The sequence below is a fragment of the Urocitellus parryii genome, chromosome 13 (assembly GCF_045843805.1).
Source record: "Urocitellus parryii isolate mUroPar1 chromosome 13, mUroPar1.hap1, whole genome shotgun sequence".
Taxonomy (NCBI): Eukaryota; Metazoa; Chordata; class Mammalia; order Rodentia; family Sciuridae; genus Urocitellus; species Urocitellus parryii.
Genome location: NC_135543.1, coordinates 36,547,685 through 36,574,379, shown reverse-complemented (window position 1 = coordinate 36,574,379; position 26,695 = coordinate 36,547,685). Strand labels below are relative to the sequence as shown.

The window sequence follows — 26,695 nt, the reverse complement described above, 5'->3', positions numbered from 1 at the left end:
TGTGAGTGGCTTCCCACCACCTCTGTTGTGTAGAACCAGTCACAGGTTCCCACACACCCCCTCAAGGAGAGACTATTATACAGATATGTTAAGACCAGGAAGCAGAGGTCATTGGAATGGGGTGGGGGGAGTCACTTTAGAGTCTGTTGATCACAGAGATTTACAGAGTTTATAGTGGAGACTGTTGAAGGTCTTTAAAAGCTTTAAGCAGGAATTTGTTCCACCTTATAGAGAAGGCATTAGAAGGGGTACACTTACAATTCAGAAGACTAGCTAGCCACCTAGGAGAGGTGGCCTAAGTGAAGGTGGTAGCCAGGTGGATTATGAAGGTATGATCACAGCTTGATGATTATGGGAAGTAGGGGACAGGAGGAGACCAAGGACAAAAGATCCACTCATGCCCAGCTGGGCTGTTGGTTGGGGAAGCAGAGAACTCAGGAAAAGGAACATTTTCTATAGGTAAAGGAGAGCGGATGACTCTAGTGGCCCTGCTCCCAGCTCTCACTTCCAGTTCTGATTTGCTGTGTGGACGCAGACCATGATTGTGTGCAGGGACGGATGTGCCGCTGGAGCACAACACCATCAGAACAGGGGCATTGCGTGTCGATGGGCACTCTGACTGAGGTTAAAGGACTATATGTCATAAAGTAATCAAGTACTTGGGCTCCCTCAAAATGGCCATCTTGCTTGGTAAGCTTCTTGCTCACGTGAGTCTACATGCCAGAGGTGGTACCAGGGTGGCATCTTCGTGGCAGTACCTGTGTGTGTCTGTTCTCCGTGGGCTGCTCAGTGTGCCAGGCTGTGATTCCACCATAAAAAGGCAAGGGGCTCCAGATCTCACTGTTAGGATTTGAGATGTGGGTTTTATTGAGATGTGGGTTTTATTGAGTTAAAGGGATCCTCACCATTTCTGTTGCTGAGAACAATTAAAAATCAGATTCTAAACTCAGGCAGTCATTAGATTTGGTATGTAATGTGTTTCAGATCTACTTAATTTTCTATCAAAGTGCACAAGAGGCATGATAAGCCAGTAGTTGATTGAAAAAAAAAACACACACCAGATTGAAATAACTACTTAAGAGTCAGAATTTTTAAGATCGAAGCCTTTCTAAAATGTGCTTTCCTGAATTTTTTTTCCCCCTATGAAAAATTCTCTGAAACCAGAGTGACTCAAATAGAGCCTGGAAAATACTGGAGAATCACATGATGGCTAAAAATAAGCACATCATCCCCAGCAGGGACAGTAAGCAGGGCAGAAGTAACTCAGTACGTGAGCGCTTCCATTTGCTGCCCGTTGTAGGACCTGGTCAGCCTAAAGGGTCCGGAGGGTCCCCGGAGCTCTGCTGGCTCTGCGGCAGCAGCCACACCCTCCAGAGGCCCCTGGCCTGCAGCATGCCCTGCTGCTGGGCTCTCACGGGGCAAGCCCTTTTATTGTGCTGTGCGATGACCCCTGAGCGCTGGCTGGGAGGGACACAGGCTGACTCATAGCTCTTAGCCCTGCCTGTTTTTCCTTCAGCCCTCCCCTTGGAATCAATGGCAAATGCTATTGATTGCAGAAAATGTCTTCTTTGTTTTCTCTTGTTAACATTGCAACACAGAGACTGTAAAATTGATGGGCATTTGGTGGCTATTCTGTGGGGGTATACAATAGGGTTTTTTAAAACCATCATAACTTTACCAAAAACAAAACTCATCCTGTTCAGACCCAGAGGACTGACTGCAGCAGCCTCCTACCTGGACTTTCTTTCTGCCTCTGCCCTCGCAGTCTGTACTCCACCTGGCAGGCAGAGTGAGCCTCTTCAAACCAGCTCAGGGCATGTCTCTCTGCACTGGCACCTGACAGTAGCCTGTGAGGTACATTGTGACCTGGCCCTGCAGCCAGGTATGTCTCTGCCTGCATGAGGTGTGCCCTCTCTGCTCCTGGCCTGGCTCCTGAACAGGTGAGGCAGAATCCTGATACTATCTTTAGGTCTTTCCTTCACTTGGACTACTGTGCACCTGGCTGTCACTTCCCTTACCTCCCTCAATTCTTAGTTCAGATCTAACGTCCTCATCACACCCTTGAAGACCTAAGGATTACTCTTGCCTCTGTCCTGTCCCTTGTAGTGATCCTGGAGTTGGTACAAGAGCTGTTGGCCTCTGTGACGAGTGAGACTTTGAAGCCAGGGTGATCCTGTCTAGTGCCTCTCACTTCCTTGCTAGGCTGCTAAAACACTTCTACCCAGAGAAGCACCTGACATTACCTTGCTGGTGCTAGGTGCTCCTGCTTCCATTCTGAGCAGACTCACATGAATGTGACCTGTGGAAGCCCCTCAGATCTGAGTGAGTGGTTGAAACTGAAGACCAAGGTCCTATGTAAAATCACCTCCTACCCACTCCATCCTGACTCTCCTTACCCTACCCTGCTCCGTTTTCTGCTTTTCCCTTTCCCAAAGCACTGTTTTCTTCTTTTCTCTGTCACTTATTAATTTATTGTGTTTTGTTTATTGTCTCCATCCCCCTGTTAGAACATGAATTCCACATGAATGGCCATCTTTTATGCTTACTTCATTATTTTATCCCCAGTGCCTATTAACTTGCCAGGTATATAGTAGGGGTTTGATCAATATTTGTCATATGAATGAACAAACAAACTAATAAACAAAGTAATTTAAGAAGGAGCACAGAGACTTGAGCTAGAGCAACCACTGATTTTTAGTACCATCAAAGAGTACATGGAGTGGGGGATCCTAGGCCCTGGAGCCCACTGATAGGTTATAGGTTCATCAGTTTTTATGAAGTTTTGTGTTTGTTCTTTAATAAAAGTCAGTCTCGTTTCCTTATTAGCAGTTTTGTTTTTATTTTGCTAGTGTCTAGAACTGGGAAGCCAGTGTTCTTTTGCATCATTTGTTGAATCAAGTCTTTTTTGCTAAGTGAGAATAGTGATAGGGCCAACATTTATTGAGCACTTACTTACTATGTGCCAGGCTTTTGTAAAAGACTTTTCCAAGTATTCCTCCTCCAAAGTTTGGAGAGCAGACACTATTTGTTATTCCTATCATAAACGTAAAGCAAGCAGGATGGCAACAAAAGTCAGCCCACTCAGCAAACAACAGAGCCAGGATTCCTGTGGAGGCCTCGGGCAGAGCCCCACTCTTACCCACTCTCCTGCCTCCCTGGAGGTGGGTTGAAGGAGTTCAGTCCCATGCCAGGTCTTCATCCCCACGTCAATGTGGTTCATGGCTCATGCTTGCTGTGCGGAGCCAGCCCAAGCTGCCCACTTTTATGAGCTGACACTAAAATAGTAAAAAAGAATAGCAGACTTTGCCATTGGCTGCATAGGTAAGGACAGAACCATAGGGCCATGAACTGCTAATTTCAAAATAAAAGAAATGCCCTCTTAATGATCTTCTGAACCAGGATCCTGGAACCCTGTTAAAGCTCCATTAGGACCAAACTCTGGCCACGAAGGCGGGTTTTGTGTGTGTGTGTGTGTTTTGTTTTTTGGGTTTTGCCTCCAGAGCAGATCACAGAGTATTCAAAATGAAGGTCTAGAGCCATTTTTTAAGGAAAGGCTCAAGTCTTTATTATGTCAATTTACAGTAATGAGAATTGTGTAGAAATTGTCACTCATATGCAGTCTGATGGCTCTGATGTCAGTCACTGAGTAAGTCCCCATAAGTTCTCTTCTTGTGGAAACTCTCTTCTCATCAGTCTGGCCCAGATGCTTTTCCCCAGTTTCAGTTCTGTGGGTTTCAATGAACAAGAAGGGGGTGGGGGGTGGAGTGGGGAGAGGAACAGTCTCTCAAAGCAGACAAGTTGAGGATGACCAGAAGAGCAGTGGCTTCCTGCGTGCGCACGCGCTCATGTTTTCAATGTCTCTGTGGTTCTTGTCAACAGTATTAATGTCATATTTTTAGCTCTTCTGTTTATGATTTTGGCAAAAGGAACCTAGTAAATTATGTGAGGAGAATTTCTAAATTCTATCAGAGCCCTGGCCCCAAGGTTAAAACCAAGTACAGTGCTTTTATTTACTTCACCCTTCTGAATCCATTGAGCCTCATCAGCCCAAAATGTAGCCTTTTCCATAAACATGAAGCGAACTACTAATTATTGACATTAGACACAGCGATCCTTGGGCTTCACTAAGGCAGTGAGTCAGACCATTCACTCGGCTGTTTTTTTTACAACTATGGTTAAAATGCCTTAGAATCATATTTATGCACCAAATCCTAAAGGCATTAATTAAGACACAACTGCTCAGAGACTGGCCATGTAAATCGTGTCCATATCCAGTGGGTAAATTCAGAGAATTACAGGACTTTTACAAATTTATGTCTATTTTCCTCTGCTTCTGAAACTCCTTTTTATTTTGAAAGGGAAAATTGAGGAGGGAGAGAGAAGCTTGAGGGCAAAACAATTGCTTATAAAACGGGGCTACCACTAATTATGTTTTCAGGACATCATCAAATGCAGCTTGAAAAAAAATTGAAATGTTTGATAACTGAAAAAAAAAATCTAAATCCGTATTGTAGCCAGAGTAGCTGCCCTCTCTAAAAAATATTACATAAATTATATCAATATATTTGTGTTATTTAAATTATCTAAATGGTTTTCTGCATAAGCACCATTGAGGAAAGAGGCATGGGAAGGCACAGAAATAAGCAGGATCCCTGGGAGAGCAGGGCATTCTGGGAAGCAAGAAGGCAGCTACTGAGGACTTCCGTCTCTAAAACCAGTGTTGGACGCTATACAGGACATTATTGTGTCACTTCGCAATACTGGAATATAAACACTAGCTTATATAAAATAAACACTAGCTTTTATAAAAGCATGATATCAATGTTAAATTTACTGACATTGATAAACTTTCTAATAACGTCTTTATAATAGTGGCCCAGGTAAATGGGAAAAGACTACCTGGCCCCTGAAGCTAGATATTCTTCAGAGTATGATTATTTGAAAAGAGATAGCAGGACCTATACAGCAAATAAAAACAGTAAATATAAGGAGGTCAAAAGATTTCATTTTGATTTTTTTACAGTTAGCATTTCTTTGTGTTAATGATGTGACAACCAGAGGGGTAAGTTACTTCCATGTCAAATGGTAGCTTGTGATGTTTGAAGGGCTCCCTTTCATTCTTCTGAAGATGAGCTTTTGGTTTAACCCTGAATTCTTTAAAAAAAAAAAAAAAAGAAAGAAAGAAAAATTTTTCCTGTTTATTCAGAAGACATAAATGTACAATTAGCTAGTGCCATATCCTCACTTATCATTTATTTCCCTCGATTAGTTTCTTTCCAACATAATCAGAATTTCCAAGCCCCCCCTAATTTTAAATGTCAAATACTCATTACTTAGTTGAAGTTATTAAAGTTTTTCAAATTTGTGTTCTCTCCCCTTCACTGAAGGCCGTTCCTCCATCCCTGTGAGTAAGGTGGTGGAGCAGTGAGAACCCCCAGGCAGACTTAATGCCCTCCTTCTCATCTTAGGGCATCTGTAAAGGGCATCCACATGGGCCAGTGTGACAGATCCGAGGCCCTGAGCCCCAGCTGACCATATGAGATCTGAGAAACAGATGACATTTTTTAAAAATATTTTTTAGTTGTAGATGTACACAGTGCCTTTATTTATTTGTTTATTTTTAATGTGGTGCTAAGGATCAAACCCAGTACCTCAGGGCATGTCCCTCTGCACTGGCACCTGACAGTAGCCTGTGAGGTCCATTGTGACCTACCTGGCCCTGCAGCCAGGTATGTCTCTGCCTGCATGAGGTGTGTCCTCTGTGCTCCTGGCCTGGCTCCTGAACAGGTGAGGCAGAATCCTGGTACTATCTTTAGGTCTTACCTTCACTTGGACCCTGTGCACCTGGCCGTCAGGTGGCCGCCTTCCACGTGCTCGGCAAGTGCTCTACAACTGAGCTGCAATCCCAGCCCCGCAGATGACATTTGAAGGCCTAGACTCTGGAACTGCAGCAGCTGAGAAAGTCAGACCCACACAAATTATATTGAGTTGGGCTCTGTCCATAGCAGGGATGTGCTTCCTCATGGAAGTTTCCCTGTGAGGCTGTGTGGCAGGAACAGCACGAGCGTCAGGAACTACAGCAGCCCCACCTGTGTAGAGTGTATCACCCCGGCCCCGTCTCACCAGCCAGCTTCCTCCCCTCACCTGATAATGGCCATGCCTGGAGATTGGCCTGCCATGATCCCGTCTTCTCTCCAAATAGTTCAGTTTTCTTCAAGCTGCATTAGATATCCTGAAAACATAAGGTAGCCCTGTTTTCTAAGCTTTCTGCTTCTGATTCTTCCCTATTTTTAAGGCAGAGTATAAGAACATGAGTGAGTCTCATGACCAAGCTTGGTCATTGCAGCCAGCCACACCAGAGTCACTGACCTGCTCATGAAGAACTTCCCAGAGTGAGGAGCATGTCACATGCTTGGGGGAAGCTCCTTCCTTCCATGGGCTGTTTCCCTCAGAAGAGGCTAGTGAGTGTAGTGGAGCTGGGGACAGCCCAGCACAAACTACTTGCCTGCTCCCTCCTAGAGCACCAGCCCTCCCAGCCCGTCTTCCTGATTCCCCATGTGAGGGGCCTGCATAAAAACCCAAGGTGATCTTGAAAGGAAATCAAGGAAGGGATCTCTGTCAGAGGCTGGCACCTCTGGTTTGGTTTTCTTTGTGTATTTCTGGCTCTTCCAACTCCTCCAGCTTGCATGGTACCTTTAGCTGGAGTGATGCCTCTGCTAGGAGTCATTTAGCAGATTCTAAAACCATTATGGAGTGTGTCTGGGTCAGACATTGGCCAGGGGACGTGGAGTGGACAGCAAACAGATGGAACTCCTGCTTCGTGGAGTGTGCCTGGTGGGAGAAGTGAGCATCAGAGAACAATTACACCATGGTGGTTGGTGTGACCTCTGGGGAAGGAGTTCTGGGCACCGTGGTAGCCCAGAGGAAGCAACCTCTAAGCCGAGACCTCAAGGGTGGTACATCTAGTCATTCAAAGTAGGTGGGGAGGGAGCAGGAGGCAGGGACTTTCATCAGAGGAAACACAGCTCAAATCACACTGGACCATCCTGGGGTCAGAACACTGCCTTGTTCCCAAGAGGGTTGGGGGTGCCATGCCTGGGAATTCTTAGGTGAGCTTCTGGAGAGCAGAGGCTTTATCTTAGTCATTTTAGAAATGTCCATAACATGGCCTTTGATGGGCACTTAATAAATACGTATTTGTTAAAAGAAGGTATTGGTCATAGGTGTTGGCAGTACTTGCTGTTAGACTGTTTTTATATTAAGTGGGATGTATTGCTCATAAGAAGGAACCAGAAGTGCCCTCACCCACTCCTAGTCTGGTGGCTGCCTTCTAAGGGCCTCTGGCCCAGTCATACTGTCCTGCTTCCTGTGCCTGTCCCTCCACATTGTTTGCTTTACCCAGTCAGTTGGAGAACCTACGCAGTGGAAGACAGAAGTAATGTTCCAGGAATGTTCTGTGTGGGCTCCTACAGAGAAGAGGGGTCCTTGCAGCTGTTGCAGCTGTGTGTCAGTAACTAACAAACCACAAGAGTTCTCTAGACTCCTTGGGACACCCTCATGTACAGGTGAGGTTTCCAGGTCCCTGTGGATTGACCCTTTAAATACGTACACTTCCTTAAGTCATTCCCAATTTAATATTTTTATTTTAAAGTGTATTGGCCATTTTCCAGTGTCTTCATTTTTTCCTTTGGAACAGAGGGGTGGTATTTGAAAGCTATAATACTGAGGTGCTTCTCAAGGGTGTGTGTGTAACTTGCATCTGTTAACTAATGACTCCAGGCACCTGAAGACACACAAATAAAAATTTTATAGTCTTCCTGTTGGCTACTTTGTAATTAGGGTATTGGTTGAAACTTGTAACTGTTGTCACATACCTGCCTTTATGACCCCTTGTGTCTTTCTAATCTGTTAGAAAATAGAAAAATCGGAAACTGTGAAGTTGGAAATAAACTGTAAAATTGAAAACCACATAATCACGTTTTATTTGCTCATTCATGTATTTATTTAGAAATTTGTTCCTTCACCAAATGTGTGTTCAGCCAAGCGTTGTGTGATGCACTGGGGTGGCAAAAATTGAACAAAACATGTTCCTTGCCCTTCAAGAGCCTTCTAGAAGGGAAGGGTGTAGAGGACTAGGGTGGCAAATGGGACAGGGGAGCACACAGGAGGGCACCTACTCCAGTGGAGTGGTGGAAAACAGAGCTGCCCTCTCCCTGTTCAGAATAAAAGGGAAGGGGACTGACTCCCCAGAAATGGTCCAGAAGTTCTTAACCCGTGAGCACAACAGCTTCTCTGCATGTACCTTGTACTTCCCTGTTGGCTACAGCCATTCCCATGTCTGTGCCGTGTTCTAGACTGAGTCCACTATGAGCTGGTCACAAGACAGGCCAGGTCTTCCTGATGTGATACTCGGGGGATCACTTGGATAAGGTACTGACCCCCAGAAGTGGGAATGTCTTGGTCCCTAAAAGTCTCTCATCTGATATTTTACTGTCCACTGGACAAGCCTTTTGGAGTTAGCTATGGATGTTACAAAATTGTGATTTTTCTAGTTCTAATGGTTTTTTCCCTACTTTTACTGATGGTGTTCTGTAAAGATCTTATTCTTTGTCCTCCTTTCTTCTCCCTCCCATTATGAACTGAGGAGTTTTTATGTAATGTATTACAGTGAGTTACAGCCATTATTCAAACTGCCTCAGTGTGGCCATTTGGGACTCCTTCAGGTTGGTCCATGGATCCTTGTGATAATACTCCTTGAGCACATCCCTGTTTTTTGGTACAGGGTGTCCTAGGCTCACCTTGTACATTTCCTGCCTCATCCCTGGATCAGCCATTTCTCAAGAAGCCCTTTTGTTGCAGAATAATATTTAGAAATTAAGATTTGGGCATCAGGGTACTGACTGCTAGGAAGATGCCATTACTTCTAGACTCTTTCCATGACTGAAGCTAGGGAATAATTTAAAAGAGAAATGTTTGTATTCATGTTTCTTCTTTTTCAGTGTTTCTTCCAAAGTGTTAATCTGATGTAGAAACTCAAGGTAGTAATTTCAGATTTTCTAAAACCTTTTTTTAAAAAAAAAAAAAAAAAAAAAAACTTGGAGTTCTTTTGTAACTATTATTCTTATCTCTGGAGAGAGAAGGGCCTAGAACATACATCCCTTGTTACTTGGGAAAGAAACTGTTCTCATAAAAATTAAATAAGTTGCCCAAGACAATGACACTGTGGTTTAATTTTGTGTAATTTTAAGCATTTTTGTGGCCCTTTTGTAATGGGAAGGGATCGCTGCAACCCTTTTGCTTTTTAGTGCACTTGGTTTGTATCTAAAACAAGATATCTAAAAATCCATGTTTAATGTCGCCAATGTTTATAATTTGCTCTGATTGCTTTCAGGTGCAGCTAAATCAAGTCCAGCATCTAAACCGGGATCCACACCTTCTCGCCCCTCCTCTGCCAAAAGGGCTTCCTCCAGTGGCTCAGCATCCAAATCTGATAAAGATTTAGAAACACAGGTCATACAGCTTAATGAGCAGGTAACTCCTTTCTCTGGATCCAGTGACATGTGTAAGGGGCAGGGAGACAGACCCCGACTGGCCTTAGGCAAGGAAGGGATGGTGAGGCAGAATCAGTGTTGTCAAGCAAGAATAAAAGGAATTGCTTAGGAAGGTAAAATTGGTAGCTTATGATGAATAGCAGATGTTAGTCATAAATTTCAAAGTTTTACATTAAGAGAGGGCAGATGACTCAGCCTTGCTCCTCCTCCCCTATGCCTCAGTGGCCATCCCGAGCTCTAGGCTGAGTAATCCTAGGCCTACCCTGCCCACTTATGGCCAATCTAGACAGTGTTAAAGGCTGCTCCAGTGTGTGGTTGTCTCCCTCGCACCACCTCCCTCGCCTGTCCATCCATCCTTCCCTCTTTGCTTTCAGCAATTATTCCTTTGAACCTTTTTTTATGTGACAGATACTGTACTTAGTGCTAGTAATTTAATAGTAGCAAGATTAGGTTCATTTTCTTTTCTCAGAACATACAACAGTTGCACACAGTAGTATCCTACTTAAGCAAAATTAAAAAACTCCACTCTTGGGGATGGGGTGCAGCTCAGCTGTAGAGCACCTGCCTGGCATGCCTGAGGCCCTGGGATTGACCTCCAGCACCTGAAAAAAGCAAGTCTTTCCACAGTGGCAGGTGTTGGATGCCACAGAAACACTGAAATCAAAACTGGGGGAATCTGAAAGGCTATAGCTGTGTTTTAAGTCTAACTTTTCTTCTTAGCCTACAGCTCTTCACAAATTAAATAAATCTACTTCTGCTGACTTTGAAATTTCCGGTATAAAAATTTAAGTATGTAGCCAGGCATGGTGGTGCACACCTATAATCCCAACGGCTTGGGAGGCTGAGGCAGGAGGATCGTGAGTTCAAAGCCGGCCTCACTGGTGAGGCTCTGAGCAACTCAATGAGACCCTGTCTCTAAATAAAATACAAAAACAGGGCTGGGGATGTGGCTCAGTGGTCGAGTGCCCTTATTCCATCTCCAGTAACAAAAAAATTTAACAAAAACCACTTAAGAATGCTTTCTAACTAGCATTAACCAACTTTGCCTTAGATTATAAGTAGTTTAAAGGTAATAAAACAACAGGGAGGGAAGGACTCCCTGCAGAAGGAGGACTTTGGCAGCTTTCTTCCAGCCCCTCCACCATGGCAAGAGGAACCTTGACTCCAGGTCCTCAGGCGGTTCCCAGCCATGTCCCAAGCCAGTTTCCAGTGATTAATCTTTTTCTTGATGAGCCAGCAAGAGTCTGGGAACTGTTTTGAGGTAATTGTATATTTGCAATCAAGATTTTAGTTTAAAAAGCAGGCAGTTGCTTAACTAGAGTGCTTCTGTACAAGTCCAATCACTTCAAGGAAAAACTTCAAGTCATCCGGGAGGTAGGACTTTGACCTAAAAACTGTGGAATGTTCTAGACATTTGCTGATTCTCAGTTTGTGCCTCGGGACAGTTTCCGGTGGTAACTTCTTCAGGTAAAAGACAGTAAAGTCAGCAGTGATGAGCTCCAGGCCACACACAAGCAACTCAGCCTGAACCTCGAGAGAACTGGGCTTGGGTACTTTGGATTTATTACTCTTTTCTCCTAAGGAACACAGATTTTTTGCTTTGCCATCTTGCGTTCTTTGTGACTCCTCTCCTCCCTGACTTCTCCTCCCACCACATCCAGGCCTCCAACCCCCAGAGCAAATTCTGACCACGTGGAAGCCTCAGGGTCCTTCCTTTCCTCCCTGTCCCTCACAGCCTTGACCAGCCAAACCACTTCTTCTCCTTGGGTCTGACACTAGGCTCCTAATAGCTCTCAAATCACACAAAGAGACTCTCATTCCTAGACCCCCATTCCCAGATCCCCAAACTACCTCAGCTAAACTGTCCTGCCGTTCAAAATGCCATTCCAGAGAGGCCAGAGGGAGAAAAGAGAGAACCGTACACCACCCTTCCTTCCCCTTGTTATAGCTCTTAACTTCCTCCTAAGAAGCCTCGCTCCCACTTCTTGCCCCCTATTGCCTTCATGATGAGGAGGACCAGGCCTGGCTCCCCTGTCCCTCAGAGGTAAGGTAGGACACACCCTAAATTGGGACACCTTCCAGATGTTTACAAGCACTTATTTCACCAGTGATCTGACTGCTCCCTCCTTTGGGTGTCCGTGAAGCCTACAGGAACCCCCTCCCCACAAGCCTGGTGGCAGCCCCACAGGCAGACAGGGTTGGAACCGAGAGCACCTGGGACAAGGAGAGACCAAGTTGGAAATGCCTGGGCAAAAGGATGAATTACGACAGTAATAGAGAAAGTGACAAGTGTCGTAAACTAAGAATTTTCATGTACTTGGCCTCATGCCTTTATTCAGGCAATATCCCATGATAAACTATAAAAGTAACACTGTGCTAGACAGCTCCAGTGACAGAAATGAATCAAAAGATGTCAGAGAGGAAAAGCTATAAATAAAATAATTAGGAACTCTTTCTGGACAGTGGGTGAGCCAACAGGAAGTAGGTTGGAATCAGGGGACTGCTGGCAGGAGAGGGTGGGCATAGCCCAGGCAGAGACCGTGGCTGTCACATGGACTGCAAGGCGTGGGAGGACCTGCAATCTGTGGACACACTAAGGGGAGTTGGGAAAATTGTGAAAAGAAAACTTTCCCACCACGGCCCTCAATCTCCTCCATCACTCAGGCATCCCATGTCATATGGCATCCCACCACGTGTGGGGATCAGACTGGTTTTGGTCTCTGTGAGCAGGCCTGTGAAAATGGAATTTCAGTTGCCAATTGCTCTTTCATCATATAACCCAGCTGCTGGGAGATTTTACTAAGGAATGTATATAGCCAAGTACTGCTCACCTAGTACCCATGGAGTGCCACAGAGCCCCACTCAGTCTAAGTATTTCTACAGAAGCCACAGCTATTTTCTTACTATGCAAAACCATACCGTGCTCAGGATGTAGACAGACTTGGTTTTCACAGGTTGACTGTGTTCTTGTCTGAAATGGAGCTAGTGAGTGGGGGTACCCCTGAATTACCACAGGTCCATCTGTGACACCAGCCCAGAGCTGAGAGGCATTCTATGGCTGAGCCCAGAGAAGGGGTTGGTTTGTTTAAAACAGGAAAGAATTGCTAGAACAAACTTTTTTTCTAAAATTTAGTCTGGTTACCTTCAGTTTTTGCAAATGTCCCAAATATACTATTAGCAGAAATGAGAGTTAAAAGTTAGTGAATGGAACCTTCACAGCTTTGTCAGTAGGTACAGAGCAGCCTCAGTGAGGTTAACGTTCAGGGGCCATATTCCTGAGACTTCTAGGTGGATCTGAGTTTACATAAATATAGATGAACAAAGGATAAATATATATATGTATGTGTGTGAATGTGTGTATATATGTACATGTGTGTATATATAATCTAGATAGATAGATAGATAGATAGATAGATAGATAGATAGATAGATTATAAGAGACCAGGAACAGAGTGACAGTTTGAGCCTGTAAATAGCTGCTGCACCTGGAGAAAGGTGGTGGCCTGAGATTTGAAATCTGATCTTTTCCTAACCCCTTTGACATTTCTTCACCCCCAGGTGCCTGCATTGTTGAGCCATGCGTAGACCTTGGGTTCCTCCCCATTATTGGCCATTATATAATGTGCATAGCACTGGAAGGTCCTTGTACCAGTGTCAAAGGGAATAAAGAGGAAGTGAGAGCTAGTTAGGTGAGGGAATGGTGCTTCTGTCCCTTGCCACCTTCAGTGATTCACCCAAAGCCAGAACCAGAGAAGACAGATCCACACAGCCCGGCTGAGACTCCTCCAGTTTTCCTTGGGCACCAAGACCCACTTTCTCAGAGTATTTATCCAGTTTGGCTCAATCTCATTTTGAACCATACTCAACAACTCTCTTGTCTCTCCGTTCCTCCATTCTCCCATTCTCTAACCCTTCATGGGGGGAGTGTTTTTGTCTGTCTGGGCTGCTACAACCAAATACCATAAACTATGCATGACTTGTATAAACAACAAATTTATTTCTTAATGATTCTGTCAGTTGGGAAGTCCAAGATGAAGGTGTCAGGAGATAAGTGTGAGGTGAGGGCCCATTTCTCTTGGATAGCACCTTCTCGTTGTATCTTCACATGCTGGAAGGATTAATGCTCCCCTTTGGACCTCTTTCAATAGGGCACCAATCCCTTTGTGACGACTCCATCCTTTTGACCTTGTCGCCTTCCAGAAGCCTCACCTCCTGATACCTTCACACTGGGCATTGGGATGTCAACATGTCAATTTGGAGGGAGACACAAACTTGCAGATCAGAGCAGCATGCTAGGGGAAAGACGCCATTCAGCCCATGTTAGCAGGAGAGGAAAGGTTCCTTCCCACAGCCTAGCTGAGACCGCAGGCAGAGGATCACTCTGACCCTGGTTAATAAACACTAAGTTGATGGAAGGGAATGAGCAGTGTGCTTCTGAGATTGGACATTTTGGCCCAGGCTTGGGCTCAGGTGACAGACCTATTGCTCTTCTCTCAGACTTGCACATTGGTTATTTCTGTCTCTTTACATGTTTTGGGTCCCCGTATACAGGCATAGTTGATCACTTATTATTGTATATTTTGGGGTTCTCCACCCTCACTCTCTTGCAGGTACATTCATTAAAACTTGCCCTTGAAGGTGTGGAAAAGGAAAGAGATTTCTACTTTGGGAAGTTGAGAGAGATTGAGCTACTCTGCCAAGAACATGGGCAGGAAAATGATGACCTGGTGCAGCGACTAATGGAAGTACTCTATGCTTCAGAAGAACACGTAAGTGCCAGGAGCTCTCGGCCCCTGCATCTGAAATGACCCTCCTGGTCAAACTGCAATGGATCCGCCTGCCTTAGAGTGCTTCCCTAAGACCTCAGTGAGAATTATAGCTCAATTAATGCACTTGATCTTCCCAGAAGAATACACATCATGATCCACTGACCCATGCCTGTGGAATATGTGTCCATAAGTTAATCTGAGAAGAGATGAGTGCATAGTGAGGCCTAGGAGGGGGGAGGCAGCTGAGAAAAACAGCCATATCCCAAGAGAGAGTGTGAGAACCTGAGCAGTAAGAATTTGTAGAAGGGCTCCTATTTCCTCACGAAAGATCACAGTATGGTTAAAGGAACATATAATGTAGGTCCCCATAAAGCCTATGGGTTTTTTTCATAGCTAGTTGCCTTGGTTACTCATCATCAGGGTAGAGCAAAAGTGCAAAATGGCCCTTTGTTGAAAAGACTTCTAGAAGGCCTCCTTTGTAGGGAAGGACCTGCCACCAGGGTTGCTGTTCATGAGCAGATGTGCTGAGGGAGACCCACAGTGTGGTTCTGCCAGGGTGACCAAAAGCAGGAGCAAGGAGAATGGTGATGTCACAAAGCCAGGAGGGGAGGGGGCGGGACAAGTGGCAGAGACTGGGGAGAGTCCCCCTAGTCGCCTGTGCCTGGAGGAAGAGGCCCAGCACCCAGGGGCAGAAGTGAGAGTCCAGTGGAGCTTGACTTGCCACCAAGCTGAGCTGTGGAGGGCCAGGAGGATTGGGGCTCGGAGCGCCTGAGGCTGGGTTGAAGCTGATGCAAGCGTTCTGGTCTCTGACTTGCAGGCCTGAAGGTGTGCAAAGAGCATTGTGGTGGGTCACAAGTGTGTGAGCATTACTATAGCCACCAGCAGGCTTACTTTGTCTTATTTCAGCTGAATGCCCAGCAAATATTTACTCCCTTTATGACTTAAAATCCTAGCAATGAAACTTTCCTGAACTGGAAAAACTCTGCTCAGATTTGGGGGTTCTCCACTATTGTTTTCATTTCCCCTGATATTTTGTTTTAAACTTCTTTCTTGGTGGCCAGTAGCTTAGAATGCAGATTTTTGAAGCCCTGGGAATCTGCCTAGTTGGGCCCCCCAGAGGACATGATGGTTGAGGACATGTGGTTCTGAGTGTTTTCATATCTGATGGAAGTAGCGAGAGGCTAGTCTGCTATGTGTCTGTGACCACAGGTGGCATGGACATAATGTTCTGTGTGTTCTGAGTGCTTTGTAGTTTGTCGGGGACTAGGTGGATTATGGTTATTGTCTTCACACACTCATTTGAGGCTAAATCCGATGAAGTCTGCGCATACTGCGGCCGAGCAGGAGCTGCTATCTGTGGTAGTGGCCTGCTGGCTAGAGGAGAACCCGCACATGGGCCTGGGTCTCTCCAGCAGGAGAGAGAACCTGATTCTAAGCCAGATCTTGTCCCAGGAGGGAGGAGTCCTTGCACAGGAGCATTGACACATGAGCTCCAGATGAAGAGCTGAATTCCTAGCTAAGGAGATGGAGGCCAGCCACCCACAAGAGCCCTTGCCTCCTAGGTGTGATTTCAAGGAGTGCTGCTCAGATGACCACCCTCTGGTTGGTTCTGCCATTTCCATCACTCACACCCACACCCCACAACACTCCCTGGCTACCCGCTGCATTCACAGATCTGTGCTTGCAGTGTGTGGATGGTCAGGATGCAGACACCTGGGAGAGCAGTGTTTTAAAGCCTCATCAGTCATTAAGACTAAGTCTGTCAGGTCCTTTTCCCAAGCACCTGGAATGGGGCTGGATGGAAGAGGGCTCAGGGCTTTATATCTATTAGTTTATTAGCTCCTTTAGTTTTCTTGATAATCTTATTACGTAGTCATTGTCATCATTCCATTTCATAGATGAGGGGAAACTAAGGCAGCAGAGGTCTTTCCCAAGTTCATGAGCAGGTAGTCAGAATCTTGAGTTCTTATTCTCCCTTCTTCAAGCCTGAACCATGTTTTTTGACTGTCTTGGGTGGGTTACTTTTTGTTTTGTTTTGGTTTTGGTGCTGGGGATTCAGCCCAGGAGGCACATGCATGCTAACTAAGCACTTGCTCTACCACTGAGCTACCCCCTTCACCCCTTTTAAGTGGGATGTGACAGTATCAATAGTGAAGAGTTAGTGCATATTTAGCATGTGCTAAATATTATGTTCATGTTCTGTATACATTTTTCACCCTAACCATATATCTATGCAGCAAGTACTGTTACTTACTTACATTTCACAGATGAAATTATTTGCTCAGCAACTCCAGTTAGTAGCACAAGATTTGAACCCAGGTTTATGTACTTAAGAGCCTCAAATCTTTAGGACTGTTACCTCCCTCTCAGCATATTGGATGCCATGGGGCAGGAAGAAGTCAAAGTAGTGCCACTTGGGGAAACCTCAAAATAGCCTGTCTACTTAAATCTTCAGTCAAGCACACTCTGTGTGTGTAGGAGGAAGTAGTCAGACGCCTCCCTGGATTTCTCCAGATAACTCCCTAGTTTCATTTTTGTTAAATGAGTCTCCAAAAGTCTTATCTCTGCCTCCTTCTCTGGGCATACATCCATTTAAGTCCATGGAGAACTTCTGTTTTCTTCCGACTAATGGGTACTTTTCTCAAACCACCTTTGTGTCATCTCTGGCACTCTGCTGCTATCTTCAAATAGAAATGTGGTGAGGAAGGAGAGAAGAGAGACATTGGCATCACCACTTAAGTGTATGCTAAGAACTATCCAAAATCCAGGAAGAGATTTACTTAGAGTAACCAGGCAATTTAAATCTGTAAGAGAATATAGACTTGAACTACGTGCATGGGTTACCAAAGCAAAATCTTTATGTACAGTTGCTGGCTTAATTTTTCTGGTTCCAGTATATATTTCATTGCAACTTTGTGTCTGGAAAACCCATAGAAACATGTCAGGCTACACTGAGATTTCTGTGGGAAAATAAGGGTTTTGACTTGCAATATGCTAGGTGTCCATGTTTAGACTGTGGCAAGACCAAGGTTTGATTTGGTTTGGTTTTCTCTTTCCACATTTTTTATTGGTACATTGTAGTTGTGCATAATAAAGGACTTGTTAATTTGTTCATACATGCACACAATGTAACAAAATAATTTGGCTAATATCACTCCTCACTGCTTACCCCCCCCTTCCCCTCCTCCCACCCCTTCATCCCTTTCTTCTACCCATCTCCTTTTGATTTTCATAAGATCCCCCCTACCTCCCCTGTCTTTTCCTTTTTCCTCTCTAGCTTCCACATATGAGAGAAAACATAGGACCCTTAATCTTCTGAATCTGGCTTATTTTGCTTAATATGATGGTCTCTGGTTTCATCCATTTTTCTACAAATACTATAATTTCATTTTTCTTTATGGCTGAACAAAACTCTGTTGTGTGTATATACACATTCTTTTCCTTATCCATTCACTCATGAATGCACACCTAGGCTGGTGCTATAGTTTGACTATTGAGGATTGTGCTGCTGTGACCGTGGGTGTGCATGTATCACTGTAGTATGAGGACTTCAGTTCTTCAAGATGAAGAGTGAGGAGTGAGATGCTAAATACTGAGGAGGGAGACCAGGGTTTTTTAAACTTTAGTTTCTGAATAGGAAGGGAAGACTGCTGTGCCTGGACTGTGTGCTGAACACTTTCTGTGGACTCTGCCAACTGTGAGCACAGACATGTACACATGGCTCTGCTTACAGAGGTGTACATAAGAACCTCGGGGGCCATAGGTGGACTCTCCTTCCTGCATCCCCTGCCTGAGGCTCAAGGAACTGTCCAATACACCTCAAAACCTTCAAGGTTTGTCTTCCTCCCTGAGGCTGATGAGTCCTGCCTCTGGTACAGCCTCCCAGAAGCACCACCAGTCTCTGCACTGGGGCATGAGCCTTAAGAAAGCTTTGACCCCTGGCCACTGCCCGTGTGGGTCATTGTCTACAAAGACATTACTTTTGAACAAGTGGCTGTGATGCTACTTCTGTCAACTCTCTGAATTGTCCTTTTGCCCCATTGTCTTGCTCCTGATACTATGTCCTGTTTTTAGACTATTTCCATACCTGGGTGGTGAATAGGTCACACTCACATGCAAGTCCGATATACATGATATCTGGGAGAAAATGTCAGTACTTTGTCAGAAAGTGTCAGTACTGAGATGATGGATTATACAAATCTGAAATGACAGAGGCTTCTGGTTGGCTGCCTTTTCCTCCTGAAGGTAAGGGAGGTGCTGAAGAATTAAAGGCTAGACAGTTGGGTGTGCTCTCCAATTTCAGGTAGGTGTATTTGCTGGAAGGGGAATCTCTTCCACCAAGTGATGACTGGCTTCTGATTCTTATAGTCAAGCAATCCCAGAATATAATGTTTGGAAGGTAGAAAAATCTAGCTAGAAGTTTTGAGCAGGGGAGTCAACAGGTAATTCATTTCCCAGGTGTAGAAACCCTATGGAAGTTTTCAGAGCAGATTGCCAGCCAATTGTCCAGTGCCTCTCTGTCACATTGTCATTATCTTTTCCCTCTGTATTTAACTTGGGCCCTCAGGTATGTGAGCTGAATCATTGGCTATCTGCTCCCTTATGGATTTTGACAGCCAAGGTGCAATAGCTTATAAATAGCTGCTTATCTCCTGAGGTACTGTCATGGAAGCCACTTTAAAAATGACCTAAAGACTTTCTTTCTCCTCAGCAGTGTTTTGATACAGGCAGTGTTTCTGTCACCACAGAGTCTGTGCATTCCACTGGATAAAGCAATGGCTGTGAAGGAAAAACACACAACCCCTCCCACAGAAGAGCCCACAGTCCCTGGAAGGAAGACAGGGACACAACTAACTGGAATCTGTGCCTGATTATAATAAATGTGATAACAGAGACATAAGTCAAGTTGTGGGGAGTACACAGAAACAGCCTGGAGGGCCCAGCAAAGATGTCACAGTGAAAATGGCTTTTGTTGGATGTTCAAGGATGGCTAGGAATATCAAGTTAATAAAGCTAAGGTAGGGTGTATTTCAGGCAGAGGGAACTTGGATTAAAACAGGGAGGAAAGAAGAGCCAACCAGGGCTGCCATGAGGAGTGAGCGGGAGATGAGGCCGAGCACCACTCCCCACCACATTTGGAAGCAGGAGCTTCTGGGTGAGCCTCCTCCCTCCTCTGCCCCCATTCTCCTCCCACAGTGGCCAAGACCCTTCTTCAGTACTTTCTTCCAATAAGAATAAAAAAATTTAACTTCACTCACAGTTCACTTAGAGAGATGTAATGGATTGAAAGGAAATAGCAGAATTGAGCAGGTGTCACTTCAGTTCATTGGCTCCATATTTGACACAGGTTTTGCCTGAGCATCTACTTAACATGTGGATTTAAAGTCTTCATTTTTATATGGTTCAAAGAAAAAGGTGTTTTGTTTTTCCTCCTGGGAACCTATGAAAGCGCACAAAAGGCTGGGCAAGCTCAGATGTGATATGTAGTATTTCAGAATTATAGATGTGTTCTGCCAAACTTTCCAGTTTCCCTAACTCGCACCCCAAGCATTAGCAACCCATTGATAACTTGGAAGATTTGCTCTTTATTGCCTGATAAGAATGATCTGGGGTCCATGGTTCCTGCAGATATTTGATATCACAGGCAGTTTCCTGTGGCTAGGACTTGAGTCTGGTGCTCTAGGGAGCTGCCCTTGCCATCTGGGAACCACAGAACCATAGACAAGGGCAATGGACCCACTCCCCTTCTTTAGCATGTTTGGGAAGAATGCCTGCAGAGGGGCCTCATGGGTGGGTTCTTAGTCCTGTAGCTTGTTAACAGATTTAACAATTCCTTGAATCCAGGTCTTCCAATTGCAGTTCTTAGTTAATTCCATTATCCCACAGTTAACTCCCAACTGTGACGAGCTTTTCTCTAAAATGTAAAACAGATCCTCATTTCTGAGATCTTCCCCTCATCGATGTAAAATGCACAAAAGCAATTATGTAAAAAAAAGCATGCTTTAGACCAGTTGAAGTTAGAGCAATATAGTATGGAAGACACCACACTAGATTCAAGAGTTAGGAAGAATGAAAAGACATCCCTCACCCAGGGGAGTCTCTGAGCCAGGGTGGAGAGGAAGACGGCCATCCTATAGAAGCACATACAGGGCTGAATCCCACATGCCCTCTAACAGAAGCAGAAACAAGGTTTCAAAAGCTTGGAGAGAGGAGCTGTTACTGTGCCGTGGTGGCAGGGAGAGAGGTTTCAGGGAGGAGTAGCATTTTCAGAAAGTGGAGGAGCCCGTGGCAGAATAGCCACTGGGAGTTCCCAGGCACCATGTCCATAAACAACCCACCAGCATGTCTCCTTCATGAGGAGAGCGCCTGCTCCAAGACCAGTGCCTATTTTCTATTTTGTGCCACCCCACCATAAAATAGCCTCCTATTCCTCATGAGAAGACCACCCTCACCTGTGCCAAGCAGTGGGCAAAGCCAGCAGTAGAGAATACTGCCAGGATATAGCCACAGCATGCCCAGGGGCCCCTGGGATCGTCTGACACTACAGATTCAGGACTCTGCTCTCCAAGATCGGAGAGCATCTGCAGTTAAGGAATCCAAGTGTGAGGATCAGAAAAACAGAAGTGGTCAGAGAGGAGGATATTGGGCCTTACCCATGGTGGCACAGTTTATGGGGTACCCAGGTATGGTTAGGGTTAGGGGAGAGTTCACCTTTACCAAATAATGTGCCCATTGTCACAGAGTTAGAGACATTACTAAATGTAATCCCAGGTTTTTAATACAATGATGTCACTTTCAACTGTTGGTTGTCACAGAAAGGGTTTTTTTTCCTTAATTATTTGTGCTTAATATATTCCAAAGAGTTGTCCCACAAAAGAAATCATAATCACAGCTCATATTTACTATCTACTAAATACTCCTTCATTGGGTTCGATTAATCCATTAATTCACTGATCAGTGAAACACTGAAAACTCTGCTATGTGAGTACCCCATCCCTGTCTCAGACAAGAAACTGAGGCACAGAGCAGTTGCAATATATTTACAGCTGGTAAATAGCTCCAGAGTCTCATGCCTTTACATTATACAGCCTTTCAGAAAAGACTCAGCATGTGATCTTGGCTGATAGTCTGGTAGTCTTGGTCATCCATACTTGAATCCTCTGAAACCTTCCTCTTGCCACAACACATATTGCCTTCTGTACTGACTGAGAGGTGACATAGTCGAATGAGCCCCTGCTCCTGACCTCAGACTCTGAGGATGCAGTGGACGAGGCCGAAAAATTCAAGACAAGATTACAAGTCGGTTTCATAGCACAGGAAGAGCAGAGTGCTGCAGGAGAAGGGAGAGAGATCATTCTGGCTCAGGGTACTGGAGAGATGACCACACTCTATTTGAATTGGTTCTCAACAGTTTTGTCCTGAGCTACAGGGAATACGGGTCAGATAGGAAGGGGGTGGGTGGGTTTGATGGTTCAGGAGTCGGTGTGCCAGGTGTGAGAGGACCTGAGCACATCTCTGTGTGCTGGCACACATGCCACACTGCACCATAAAACCGTGTGCCATTATTGAGGGGGCAGTTAGCTGCTGTTGGTTAGCTTTACTCCTTCAGCTTAGATAATAAAGAGCTAGTTAATTCTTAATGAGATCAAAAATTGAAAGAATTTACATCTGTGGCTTAGTTGGTAACCATGATACTCTTCACTGGGTTAGACAAATGAATAAATAGACATTGGAAACCAAGTAGAGAAACACAGAGAATAGAAAGTAAGCAAAGACCTCAACCACCCCGAACAGATATCCCAAAGTCCTTAAGCCAAAGCTCCTAAGCTCTCTGCTAAGAGGGGTCTGTTTGCTGGGGGCAGCCCATGAAACATGGCTGCTACCATTTCCTTCCCCTCAGAAACTCAAACAAGTTACTTTTGCTGTTAACTCAGCCCACATCAGATTAGTAACCTATTATAACAAAAAGGTCTGGCTTCAGGCAGACAAGAAGAAGGAAAGCAGGGAAGGAAACCAGAAGTGGACCAGAAGCACCACATCTTGGACCATTAGTGTAGGGGCAACTGTCCTACACAGGCCTAGGGTGCTGTTTTATGTTCATTGTGGTCATCATGATGCTGTAGAGTCATTGTGTTTAGTTGACTCTCTTACAAAAGGTAGGAAAGTGGGGCTGGGGTTGTAGCTCAGTGGTAGAGCACCTGCCTAGCACCTGTGAGGCACTGGGTTCGATCTTCAGAACCACATAAAAATAAAGATATTGTATCCATCTTCAACTAAAAAACTAGGAAAGTATGTGATGTGTTCTCTGAAGTTTTCCTTCTAAAACAGTTGGAAGAAAATTTGGGGGCTCGAAGCCTAACAATTGTGCTTTCTAGAATGACCATTCTTTGATGGCCCTGCATGCATGTTGACCACTGGGATCTGGGAAACCTGGAGGGTTGTGTCCAAGCCTAGTGTTCTCTGCAGCCCGAAGATAACACACTGCACAGTGACCATGGGCTGGGATCCCTCAGGGCCTCAGACCATAAATTATCTCAGCTGAAACTTCTCCCTGCCTCACAGGAGGGCCACACAGAAGAGCCGGAAGCCGAGGAGCAAGCCCATGACCAGCAGCCCCAGCAGCAGGAAGAGTACTGACCCGTCTCAGCAGCTCTTGACACTTCCATTGTGCGTGGGAACTTTTCTTCTGGAGAATTGGATCACGTGCAGCCTCAAGCTCAACAGAAACCAGTTGTTCCCAGTCTGCCGTTACCATCAATGCACTGTTGCGTATGCCAGCCACTGCGCTTGGTTCCCATTTCCTTTGCCAAGATGCATTAGCTGACGGTCATTCTGGCCGCCTACCTGAGAGATCATAGGGTCACATACCTTCAACTTCACCATTTGGCTGCTTGAGATTGGTTCTGCTCTTTTCCTCGTTTCTTTCCAGAACAACTTTCCCTACCCCAAAACCACTTCCACCACCACCACCCCTTTTTATCCTGGTGTGAAACAATGGTAATTTGATATATGGTATTTATATTGGCATTTCTCAACCCAGTGTCACTAGATGTCACACGCATTTGTGGTGCTTTGATGTTTGCAAGTCTAACTTCTAAACATAAATTTGGTCAAAGAATTGGAACAAAGGGAAACAGATACTTGATATGAAAGCCATAATGACAGTGACTTGTGTCATGAGGGGAAACATAGGGTCAGTTTCTCCCTCTTGTCACAACACTAAAGGGAAAAAAATGGATTCAAAACTCAGACTTCAGGGCCCAGCAGTGTTCATAGAGCAGCATGTTAGACAACCACACAGTATGTTGTTAGTTTTGAAAAGACATTTACTCAAGAAAAACACCATCTCAACTTTGCCCTCTCTCCACGTACCCCTCCCCTCCCACCCTCCTCCCCTGGTTCCCATGTTATTTTCTTTCTCAGGGTCCTCTTTGGTGGGCAGCCACTCTCCCAAGATGTTGTCATCAGTAATCTGCAGTCCACAGGGGGTCTTGGTAGGTGCAGGTCCTCCTGGCTGGTCCCTCTTCCTCCTCGTGTGGCTTTCAACCCAAATCCTGTCATCCGCACTAAGGGATCCCTACTAAAGGATAACTTCAAGTGTGCAGCCCAAGCTCCAGGGTTCTGCATCATATTGCACACTGGCTGGAAGGCTGGAAGTGAAGACCTAATTAATAGGCGCATAATTCCAAGGGAGAATCCTGGTTCTGCAGTCTGGTGTTGACACTGGAATAACAGCACAGAAAAATCTATGACTCTCAATATCTTCTGGAATAAGGAATTTCCCCTCTTTAACACAAGGGCCCTCCTTGTCATTGACATTTGCTAAACCATGGCAATTCATAAACAGAGAAACATTAATGAATTAAAAGCATTCCTTATTTTTTTAACTAATATTTGCACATTTTCTTAGTCTCTTTCCAAATCTTTGCCTCCCCCCTCCCACACACACACCTTTTGACAGATGGTATCCCTTCCTGGATCATTCAATTTCACTTAATTTCTAAATTTAGGTTGACTTTCACTTGTTATTTGACTTAGCAGGTGCAACAACAACAAAATGTGCCCACCCCACTTTCCGCTTAACTGAAAAGCTTAAAATAAATTTCTGAATTGTGTATCATCAAGCTTTGAAATTTCTTTATTAAGTGATGAAATACCAACTCTAAATTCTGGCATTCAAGCTTGGCACCAAAAGAAGTCTTTCCAAAATAAATCTTTTGCAGCAAAGTGGTATTTATTGAGTTCTATGTGGAAAAGATGGCTTGTATTTTTGAGATTATTACAACACACTGTGCAGAATTGGACAGATGTTTTGTGGTGTTTGGTTTCCCTTTCTTCTCTCTCCTGCTCACTCTGCACACAGCGGCAGCTCATTTCTCTGAGGCTGGAAAGCCTGGCTCCTGGCAGTGACATCCTCCCTCACCTGGTTACAGGTAGTGGCTGTGCTATACACAGTATCTTGCTTAACAGTGTGTTGCCCTCCTGAACCCGTGGTACTCGCTGATGTTTTACAAATAGCTCTTGTAAAGAGGCACAATAAATAACTCCTTGCAGATACTTCGGTGGTTCCTAGGCCGCCATTCATCTTCCCCAACATCTCAGTAGTACCCAGTGCCAGGTGGTTCATGACCATGCTCCTGTCACGTAGATGTACATGAATGTGTACCAGAGTGTCAGGATCCAGTCTTCTCCAGAACCACTTGTTACTGTATAATTTCCACAAACCTCCCTGATGGCTCTTGCTGGAACCACTCTTGTTCTCTCCAGCTCCCCAACCTTCTCAGCTAGAGACATGTTAGCCTGTAAAGAATACCATAATCCATTCTTCCTGATGATTTGGGGCAGATTATTCATTCATTTAGAAAGAGCCATAGATTCTCTGTCCCCATCTTAAACATCTTCTGTTGTGCTTTGCCCAGATGATGTCCCAGATGCTTTGGGGAGTCTTTAACAGCTGTGTTTTGGAGTCGGTCTTAGGCCACAACCCCTGCCTCTGTATGACCTCCACGTGTTTCCCACAGATAGTGGGACCCCATCGCTCTTTCATCCTGTCATTCAGGACATGGGTTCCTCCGTGCGCCACCCCCAGTAGCATGTCATCATTGCTAGGCAGAGGGGTATTCCTTGCTGTGTGCCCTGCTGCTTCCTCTCAGGAAGATGGATTTCTTTCCCCGTCCCCCATCTCACCCACTGTTGGCTGGTTATAGCACTTCCCATTGCTGCTGTCAGATTGGAAGTGATTGAAGCAGGGGGCAAAGAGAAAGCTCATGCTCATTCTAAGCAGAAAAGCAGGAAAAAAAAAAAAAAGACAAGACAAACACCCTGTTGACCCGAGAGAAGTAAACTCCAGAAGGGAACCAAGAATTCCTCCCTTCCCTGGTGAGTATTTCCATTATTCCGTTAAGGTTTAATATGCATTCAGATTACTTTTACTAAATAGTACACCATAAAGCTTTTGTTATATATTAAATGTAAACTGAAAGGAATGTAAACATATGTATTGTTAATTATAAATATAGATAAGTAATGACATAATAGATGAAAAAGTCTTATTCAGATGTATCACATTCATTTTACATTACCCACCTATTGTCGCATGGTAGAATAGTTTTTTTGTCTCTGAATATGTGAATAACTTGACTTGCGTTGATCTTTTTACATATTTAATAAAAAAAAAGTATATGTCAAAATCTGTCTGGATTTATAAATTCTTTCCTTTTATACCAAAGATCCCTTTTCAGTGCTTTTCAGAGCATGCGTATATGGGAGATTTGTATAAATTCAAATATATACCCACAGTTGTTATGATTTACCACAGGAAAAGAAGGTGTCTTTGTATTTATTATGACTAATTATTTCACCAGAATTACAAGTTTATATTTGATATGACATCTGTAATACCTTTTTAAAAACTTTACCAAAAAATATAAACATAAAATGTTCCCTTGGGGAAGATTCCACTTGCAACCAAACAAAATCCTAGCTCTGGCAGACCCAGCCTCTTCCATCTGGACAAGACTGTCCTGGGCAAATAGACTTGGAGAAGCAGGCAGATGTTTCTGAGTAAAGCTTTGTGGCAAAAATACTTAGTTGACAAAAACTCTTTGAATGAGTGTGTTTTGTTGCCCCCTGTTTGTTGAATTTAAAGGGTGATGATTTAATTTACAGGGTGAATGATAATTTAAAGGGTAATCATCAACATAAGCTCTCCATGGAATCCAAAACCTACAGACACAGGAGTGGGTGAAAAAAAAAAAAAAAGGAATGTATTAAAACTGGCCCAGTGAGCCACCTGCGGAGACTGTGGAACAGTTGAGCATCTTTTGAAGACCTTGGAGCCTGCAAGTGACTTGAGGGGCCACCAATACCCTTTTC

At 44.6% G+C, this 26,695-nt stretch overlaps 1 protein-coding gene across 3 annotated transcripts in view; it reads left to right on the top strand.

The window, feature by feature from the left end:
- Nucleotides 1-25,638, top strand: part of Mapre2 (microtubule associated protein RP/EB family member 2) — a 152,026-nt gene extending 126,388 nt beyond the window's left edge. For all 3 annotated transcript variants that reach the window (XM_077792227.1, XM_026400005.2, XM_026400004.2), the window contains 3 exons: nucleotides 9,392-9,531; nucleotides 14,162-14,320; nucleotides 22,883-25,638. In XM_077792227.1, coding sequence (XP_077648353.1) covers nucleotides 9,392-9,531; nucleotides 14,162-14,320; nucleotides 22,883-22,957 — 374 coding nt within the window. In that variant the 3' untranslated portion in view covers nucleotides 22,958-25,638. The remainder of the gene's footprint in view (nucleotides 1-9,391; nucleotides 9,532-14,161; nucleotides 14,321-22,882) is intronic.
- The last annotated feature ends 1,057 nt before the right edge of the window (nucleotides 25,639-26,695 follow it).